This window comes from Sarcophilus harrisii, chromosome 1 (genome assembly GCF_902635505.1).
Source record: "Sarcophilus harrisii chromosome 1, mSarHar1.11, whole genome shotgun sequence".
In the NCBI taxonomy this organism is placed as follows: domain Eukaryota; kingdom Metazoa; phylum Chordata; class Mammalia; order Dasyuromorphia; family Dasyuridae; genus Sarcophilus; species Sarcophilus harrisii.
In genome coordinates, this window is record NC_045426.1 from 83981138 (window position 1) to 83990720 (window position 9583).

Below are 9583 nucleotides of genomic sequence, written 5' to 3' on the forward strand. Positions count from 1 at the left end.
AGCACTGAGGATAAGGATTATGTGATTTCTATTTGAATTCAGGAATTGGAATTGTAAACTTTTAAAGGACAAGCACATCTCTTCAGTCCACTCAGGCACAAGAGACCTTTAATAAATATTTCTGATAAAACTGCAACTGATTCTCATTTGAAGATCAGGAAAGAGCTTTTCCACCATACTTTATTAAATAACATATATTGCTTTTCTTATTAAGGATTAGAGACACTTTTATTATCTAAAACTATACTGAAACACTGTATAAATTTCTAAAAATTTCATCCCAATGGGAAATCTAAGTAATAATATTGTCTCCAATAATTAATTTTATATGCTAAAGAAAAAAAGATTTTGAATACCCTATTAACTACTTGGGGGAAGAGGGGTGAAGGATGGGGTGGGAAATCACCTAACTGCCGCGATATTTTCTTTTATTCTGTGTGATGTAGGAGAAAGAAGCCCATATTTTGAATCAGAAGTCCCAATATTTAACTATTAGACTATGTCCATAGCCAATTTACTTAAACCTATATAAGCTTCAATTTCCTTAATAAATGGGAATGATAATTATATTAGCTACCTTACAATGTTACTTGTTTGTGAATTACTATATTGTTTCTTATTAGTGATCCTTAAAATTGATTATAATAAGAATACAGTAAGATATTTTCATCAATATGTTTTCCCCTCAGATTTTTTAACTGGCAAAAGTAAAGGGGCATAAAAATACTTTTTAGAACATCTAACAAATTTTATATAAAAGAATTTTTCTTCCTGAAAAGTCACATAATAAAGAGTCCTAAAAATATACATATTGGAAGAAAAAAATTATAGATTTTTTTTTAAACAACTGTATAATCATTTTAGAAGCAGCTAGGAACTTAAAGTGTATCCCTAACTATACACAACAGCCCAGAAGTAGAAAATGACACTATGTTCCTCTCCAAAGACAACATTTCACTAAAGTCAAGATTTGGAATTATACTGGTATGGTGAAAAATCTAGCCTTGTAAGAATGAACATAAACATATAAATAATTCTTTCATTAATCCAACCTGATGATAATATACAATATATAGAAGAGTTAAATTTAACACTATATTTGGCAACGAGAGATCAAATGCACAATAAGCTTGTAATCATACATTTTTTACATGACAACCAAAAATATACACAATGAGATTAGTCTTTATTATAAAATTTAAATTACATACCGGAAAGGGCCTGTCCTGTTAGCAGGTCGAGGGTCCCCCCACATTTCTTCCTGTGTTGGGAGGGCCCCAATAATTTGATTTTTTTAAACCAAATGCTGGTAATAGTACCTACACAGACACATCAAAAAAATAAAAAAAGGAAAGAAAAGAAAAAAAATGAGGATAATTAGCATACTGAAACTTGAAATCCCTGTTTCAATTATTTAAGGCCACTTTAAGAGACTGTGTGAGATACAATTTTATATATTACAAATTCATTTTAAAAAATCTATCCAATGATTCAAGCACATTCACTTCCTAATAATTAGTAAGAATTTACTCTGAATATTCTTAATATTAAAATATTTATTAAACACTTCTATACCAAAAAAAATTTCAAAGTAAAGTCTTAAGAAAGCACTTCAAAAACTTCAGAAGTGCTTACAAATGTCAACTATCATTATTCCCATTTTTAAGGTGATCAAACTGAGTCATATTCAAGGGAAATAACTAAACTAAGGCAATTTATTGTTCCTTGTAGCACCTGCACCAATTTTCTATACCAACTGACCAGTTTGGTCAATACAGTTAATTCAATAAGTACCACATCTGTAAATTCCAAACAATCGACTGAAGTAAGATAAAAGACTTGAGGAGAGCCAACTTCCCTTCCTTCACCTGGAGAGAAAGGATTCTAAAACAATAAGGAGGGGGAGAGAAACAACCCAATTTCTTTTATCTTATAAGGCAACACAAGACTAGAGAAAGGACATTCTTCTCATCTAAAAGTAAATAAACTATAAGCCAAGGTGACAAACTTTGAAATACTAGAAAAGTTAGTTAAAAGAACCCGGCAATTGATATATGCTATCAGTGTGCAGAGGCCCATTACTAAAAACCCAAGTGAATTAGGGTTTCCTACTTCCTCAACCTCTCCTTTCTCATCCACCTCTAGGACTTAAGTTCCTGATTTGGCTATAACATTAAAGTTTTCAGGGTACTATTTGATGAAATACATCTAGTTTTTCCAACAAAGGAAAATATGCTTTATTTCTGAGTTTCTTCAGCTACAGAGGGAAAGGAAGCATATCTTAGAAGCCAAGAGCAGCAAACACTGGCAGGGAACATGAGTTTCTCATTTTGAATAAAAGTATATTTAAAAAAAAAAAAAAAAAAAAAAAAAAGGTTCAAAACTTGTGTCAAAACTGTCCCAGACAAACCCAGACCAAAAACAAAGACTTCTGTTTCAAGCAGTTTGGAATCATTAAAAGGACTGTGAAATTTTCCTGCCTGTTCTTTATCTTTAAGTCTAAACAAAAGCTATTCCTCATCCTCTTAGTTCTATGCATGGAATTCTTTTGAGTGCGTATTCCTCTCATTAGGAGACTTCAAAATGTTCTTGGACTTTGTTGCAATCAAGACAATATCTCTGCCAATAGAAACACCTATAGATTCTTATCATCTATGGGAAATTCCCCTTCTACCTGAACTCTGCTAGAATATTGTTGATTGTACATCTCCTTGTTTTATGCCTTGCTTAATAATCAGAGTTGTTAAAAGTTATATTCATGATATCTTTTAAGGATCCCTGTATGATTCTACCCTATACATGGGAGGTACTTTAAGAGTTTTTTTAAGGCAGCATTTTGTCCTAGCAAATTGAAAGATATTTTACAAAGATAAATTCAATGGGATCTTGTATTCTCTATGCCTTTCCTTCAATATTTTGTCTATTAAAGTAATTAGAGCTATTATTTTCTCCCTACACAGACAGTTGCAATCTAAAGACTGTCATATATGTTACCATGATCACTACTATCATGGGTCCCCTCAACTTCTTATACTTACTTTTCCCAATGGCATCCCTCCTCCCTCTAATGGACTCCAATAGAATATTTCACCCTTCCTCTTCTTTAGCTGTGGCATGTACCTTAGCAACAAGATAAATTGGAAGACTCCTGCAGCAATGGGTATACTAGGCTCTGAAGCTCTAGTGCCCACCATTTTTATAGGAACAAGATAGTGTCTATTCCCAGAGCTAAGAATATATATTTCAAACTGGGACTTAAAATATACCTTCCCATATAAACAACGATGAAAAGCACAGAGAGTCCCTAGAGAACCTGCAAACGAAAACATGGTTTAGCCAACAACAACAACAACAACAACAACAAAAAACTTTATGTACTAGTTAAGAAATTTAATCACCATAAAAAGGGAAAAAAAAAAAAAAACATTGTTATGAGAAAATGTACTGCAAGTTCCTAACTAACCTACAGGTGAATTTTAGGATATAATCAATGTTTCTCCATAACAGGAACCTAAGATTCCACAGAATATTTAAAAATCAGAAGCTAACTTCACAGATTTAGAAGAGGAAGGGATCTTAGATGCCAAGTCTAATAACTCTCTCATTTTACAGACAAGGAAACAGAAACTGAATAATTAAGTGACTTGACCAGGATCACACAACTACTATCTGAGCTGAGATTTGAATTCAGATGTTCTTGATTCCAAGTTCAGTACTCGTGTAATTCCTATACAGAGAAATAAATCAAAATGAGTAAAACACAATGTTTGAAAATATGACACACTAGTAATGTTAAAAAATATCACAAAAGAGAAAAATTAAGTTTCCTCCAGAAACAAAAAATAATAATAGGTTTATGGGGCTAATTTTAAAGATCAAACAAAACTTCCTCTGAAGCAGTTCACAATGGCAGTTAAAGTCAAATCAAATGGTTAAAGACCATGTAGCACTCTGCTACACCATTATGTATTTCATTATTTTTCTGTAACTTGACTCAAAGTATTACTTGATTATTCTTCACTGGTTGTATTTTTTTTTAAGCCTAAATACCCCTTACTTTCAATATGTATTTTCATAAACAATTCTTTAAAATATAAAATTTTTGACAGAAGCTTCAATTAACAAAGAAAACTGAATTATGTTTATAAAGTAACCAAAAGCTATTTTTATATGACTCGTCTTCCAAAAATTACAACTGTTACCAGAGAATTAGGATTCTATAAATATATGAATGATAGGGAAGGGGAAACTTCTTTTGTTCACATAAAAGATTTAAACATTTGAAACCATTTCACAGAGGAGGAATCTAAAAATGTTTCCTTTACAAAGTTTGTGTTTGTAACACAATGTGTTTGTAGCACCTTACAATCAATGCGGTATCCTGGAGAGGGAGTAAGGCAGAATAGATAAGGCACTGGCATCTAGAAAACCTGGGTTCAAATCCCCCATAAATACTTCTTGTATGACTGTGGCCAAGTCACTTCATCTCCTTTTCTTTATCTGTGAAATGAAAAGATTGACCGTGACCTCCAAGATTCCTTGCAGCTCCAAGCCTTTGATCTTTTGAACAATAATACTAGCTATCTGACCTTGACTGGTCATTTAACCTCTCTCCAGCTTAGTTTCCTCCTCTGTGAAATAGCATCAATAAACTTCTAAAACACAACTTATAAAATTATTGTAAGAATGTAATGATACTTGGAACCACTTAAAGAACATCCTAACTTGGAGTGCTTCCAAAATTCCATCACAGGTTCTCTTCCTCTTCACTCTACCATTGGTTTAAAAAACATCTTTATGAAGATGACTCTAGATCTACATATCCAATCCCAGTTTCTCCCCTGAACTTCAGCCTCAGATCACCAACTGACTGCCCATTAGATTTCTAAAACTAAATGTCCCATAGCCACCTCAAACTCAATATATCCAAAATTGACCTCATCTTTCCTTCTCCCCCCCACGTCCCCTTCCCCACTTCCCTATTTCAGCAAGTCACTATCTCTTATCCCACAGATACAATCAGTTTGCCAAATCTTAACATTTATATTCCTTATAATTGGTGTCTCTGCTTCACGTCTCTCCCTTTAATTCATTCTACACACAACTGCATCTAATGTAATACAGATCTAACTGTATCACTCCCCTACTCAAAACTCCAATGGCTACCTATTGCCAATAGGCTCAAGTTTTCATTTTTGTTTTTAAAGTCCTTTACAACCTGGCTCCAACCTATATGTCCAACTTCGCTGAACATTAATCCCTTTCATTCTCACCTTCACTCTATTCCATATATGTAAGATGCCCACCTCCTATTTCAAAGCCTTTGCTGTTTGTATATCACACCCAGAAAAGTATGCTCTTCTCACCTCAGTCTCACAGAATCCCTCTTCAAGATTCAGCTCAAATATCCTACACATAATCCTCCCATCTGCTAGCATCCTTCTTCCCAAGTTAGCTAATGCATTTATTCATTGTGTATTTGTGTATATGGATATATAGATATGTGTAGATATGTATATATAGAAAAATATGTCTATTTATACACATACACACTCCTATATTGTAGTTCATTCTTCATTTTTAAAGAAGACCAATGACATCAAAAGGTGATATCTTGAATTTCATATAGATTGAATTTCAGTGAGAGTTGTGAAAAGCTGTCAGACTCACTTTCTCTTCCACAGTCATCAAAGTCCAGAGGCAAAAAATAAATCAAACTGATTGGTGATATTGGTGATATGTACATGTATGTATATGTGTACTTGTCATATGTATACTTATATATGTATGTACTTGTCTCTCATATTAGAACATAAACTCCTTTAAGTAAGGATTGTTTCATTCTTTGCATTTGTATTCCCCGAGCATTGCCTGACATATATCAGATACTTAATAAATGCTTGACTGATCAACTGAGTTATTACTATCATACAGTTTAAGACAAATATTTATTGCATATCCGCTTGAGTTTCTTGATAGTGAAAGACAAGGATAAGAATTGAAATGTAATTTGATGCATAAAATTACCACAAGTTATATACTTCCATGACAAACACTGTAAACTATCCAATGCATTATAACATAAAATGAATTTATGAAATGTACTTTCATAGATTTTCAAATTAATTTTATTCTCTATTTACCAAGTAAGAAACTAAGCTGAAAAAAACTAATTAACTTTCTGGGACAGTTTTCTTATCTATAATATAACTGGACTAAAATGATCAAGTCTCTTCCACTTCTAAACTCTATGATTCTACGGTTTACTCAGCAAGTTCTTAGTAAGGCTCCCTTAGAGTAAGGTCTAACTCTCTTCCATTCTACTTTCCTCATCAAAAGCCACTCTTATCTTTCTGATCCCTTTTGTCCCCTGACACATTCTTTTTTACCATTAAGTCTTCCATCTCTTCAACAACTGCAACATGCCATCCTGAGACCTTACAGATTAGAGAAAAGGCTGGAAGAAACTAACAATCAGAACCCTACATCAATTACTACAGATGTTCATTCTGCCTTGTGACTAAGGCTGAACTCATTTGACAACATCTATTATCACTCTCTACTTCAATCACTATGCCATAATATCTAACCCTTCAACTCTAATCACCATGTTTTGATATGGACTCAAATATTCAAAATTAGCATTATTTCATAATAGATAGAAAAAAATAAATCTAAACATAGCAAAATTCAAAGTGAACTCCTGGTATCATGTGCGTTAGATAAGTCTTCTGCTCTAATTATATGGCCCTTGAACTCTACACCCGCCAAGTTTTCTAAGATATTCGATATAATTAACAAAGAATATAAGAGTTGAATACTTTTAATTTAGAATAGAAGCCACTGCCCCTCTCTGGGTATGCGTTTTCCAATCTGCAAAATGGGAGGTTTCGACAAAGTGATCACTTAAAGTAAGAAGATTCGGTCTAAGTTATGGACTTATTGGGCTGAGTTTTTGCCTTTTTTTCCCCCCTGGAAAGTTCTTTAGAGAACACGGAATTAAAGTACAAAATTATCTGAAGAGATGCGGACACCTCTAACTATGAATAGTACAAAATTCCATTAAAAGTTTTCCCCGAATGGTAAAGTTCTATGAGAAACAAATTTTAAAAAGGAAGAAGTGCCAAAACCTAAGGTCCTAATGTTCCGTGAGAAAAATAAGTCTTCTCACTTTTAGCCCGAGTCCTCCATTCCCTTCGAAGCTGCCAGAAAGGAACCCCCGGCTCCAGCCGCAGGCACTTTACCAGTGAGCCAGGGGCAAGGCTAAGCGAAGGGGGCTCTGCCGTATCCCAAGAAGGCCGCGGGCAGAGAGCCGGGAGGCCCGAGGATTCTCCATCCCGAGCTCCGAGGGGAGCCTCAAAATGCCCAGCAACCAGCTCAGAACTCGCGGGTCGTCGGAAAGGGGCCCTCCGACCCGGACTCTCTGGCCCGAGGGACGCCGCTCCCCGCCGGCTTAGACTGGGCTTCTCCACGGCGGGGGCCAACCGTGGCCCGCGCCGGGGCCAAGCCCGGCCAGTAACCTCGCCCGCTCGCGCGGCCGGACCCCCCGAGGCCCGCGACGTCGACGGCGACGCCGCGGCCACCGCCCCCCCCCCCCCCCCCCCCCCTCCAGGCCAGCGACAGCCCCCAGAGTGGGGCGGGTCAGACTTCGGCTCGTTCGGGAACGGGAGTTGGACGAGGCCGCCCGAGCCGCGGGCCTCTCCGGGCCCACAGACTCGGCCGTCGAGGAGTGGTCGGCGGCCTGGACGTCTCTCCCCCATACCCCCTTCGGCAGGCCAAAGCCGGGCGTTCCATCGGGAGCCCTTACCTGAGACAGCGACAGCTACACCGTCGCCGCCTCCTCAGTAGCCGCCGTCACCGACCCAGCGCTAAAAAGACCGGAACTTCCTCCCAACCCCCTCCGCGGCCGCTCCGCCAGCCCTCCACAAAGGCGCCCCCTCCGACACCAAAGTCCACTGGGAACTGTAGTCGACCTCGGCGCTCCACGGACTACGACTCCCAGCGTGCACCGCGCAAGGAAGTGGACCTTGACTGGGCGAGGAGCGAGGGAGATGAGGGACGGAGCCGAGGGTAAATGGAACTTAAACACATCCAATGAGAAGGATGCTGTGGATGCAGTTTCCAAGATGGCGTTCAATACCGGACCGCCGATGTCGCGAGGCTTCCTGGGAGTAGTAGTTTTGGAGCCTTTCCTCCTTCAATTTAAAAAGCTTTTCCCCCTGTCCTAAGAAGAGCCCCCGAAACCCGTGTAGCTTTAGCTATTCCCACGCAGTAGAGCAGGACCGCTAAGGGTTCCAGGCTTCAGTGCCACCTTTCGCTTTCCCTCCCCGGCCTTTTATACGTTTAAAACAAAGACTTTTCTTGCAGCTCAATGCAGTTCAATCCGATAAACATGTATCAAGAAGCAAAGATCAAAGGGACAAATAATGGACCAGCATTCGCACGCGACGGAAACAAAGAAAAGGGGACAGCGGGTCCTACCCTCGAGCGGTTTACATTCTAACCAAGCCACGGATCTGGCCAGCGTCCCCCCTCTGCTCTCCCCAGTCCCCAAAGTCGCCAGCTCTGGCAGTGGGGGGGTGGGGGGTGGGACGGAGGGGACGACCACCCCAAAGTCCGGACTAACCCTGTGCGAGACTCTGTGCGCTACAAACACTGTCCCTCCTGAGCTGTCATTAGTGCGCCTTCACCCCGACAAGTTGGTGCAGCCATTCTTCTCCCAAAGCCCGGGGTGTCTTCTCCCTCACATACCCTCACATGTAAGAGTAACTCACAAATCTTGCATTTCATGGCTTGGAAACCTTTTCTTCTGTCAATAATTAGCAATCGCCTCTGGTGCACGGGGTTGAAGCTGCCCATCTTCCAAAGGCTACAATCCTTCCATCTCCATTTGTCCTGCCGGCTGCTCTATACCTATACTTAGAATTAGGCTTTGTGTATTATTTTCAGTGACAGCCTTTCTGAAGGCCAAGAAATACAACTTGAGATAATGATCCTCCCTGCTACTAAGTCCCCTACTGCAAAACTCAAGCAGCATTCAGGGACCTTTGTTGTACTTACACAAAATAATACCTAAACCATCTATTCTTGAGGCTGCTAGATGGAACAGTAGATTTGAATTCAAATGCGATCTCAAACGCCAGGTGTGTCAGCCTTAGCAAGTTCCTTACCTTCTGTTTACCTAAGTTTCTTCAACTGTTTAAAAAAAAAAAAAATGAGGGTGATAGTAGCATCTAACTCCAAGGGGAGTTATGAGGATCATATGAGATGATGCTTGTAAATCATTTAGCAAAATGCCTGGCACAGAGTAGGTGCTATGCAACTGTTACTGCTATTTTTTTAAAAATAAGCATGGTGTGATGCAAACAGCTTGCTTGCATCAGAAAGTCAGTGTAACGCTCGATTGGGGGCTACTTTTCCAAATGGACATTAGTAGGTAGGAATCTCCAGAGGATGACTTTACTACTTTACTACAAGAGTTTTTGCATAATTCTGAGGCACTAAGATTCCAGTATTGTTACTCATAAATCCCTACCAGTAGGCTTCTTATTAACAATTTTCCAGCCAGATTTAATCAGCTTTT

General features: G+C 38.6%; 1 protein-coding gene across 2 annotated transcripts in view; it reads right to left on the reverse strand.

The window, feature by feature from the left end:
- The window catches only part of RBM6 (RNA binding motif protein 6), a 103520-nt gene extending 95224 nt beyond the window's left edge, over positions 1-8296 (reverse strand). Inside the window, exons 1-2 of one of the 2 annotated variants that reach the window (XM_012543505.2) lie at positions 7808-8296; positions 1212-1319 (exon numbers count right to left, since the gene is read on the reverse strand). In XM_012543505.2, the coding sequence (XP_012398959.1) occupies positions 1212-1255 (44 nt within the window). In that variant the 5' untranslated portion in view covers positions 1256-1319; positions 7808-8296. Of the gene's footprint in view, positions 1-1211; positions 1320-7807 lie in introns of those variants that run through there. The other variant, XM_012543508.3, reaches the window with a different exon arrangement.
- Between the last annotated feature and the right edge of the window lie 1287 nt (positions 8297-9583).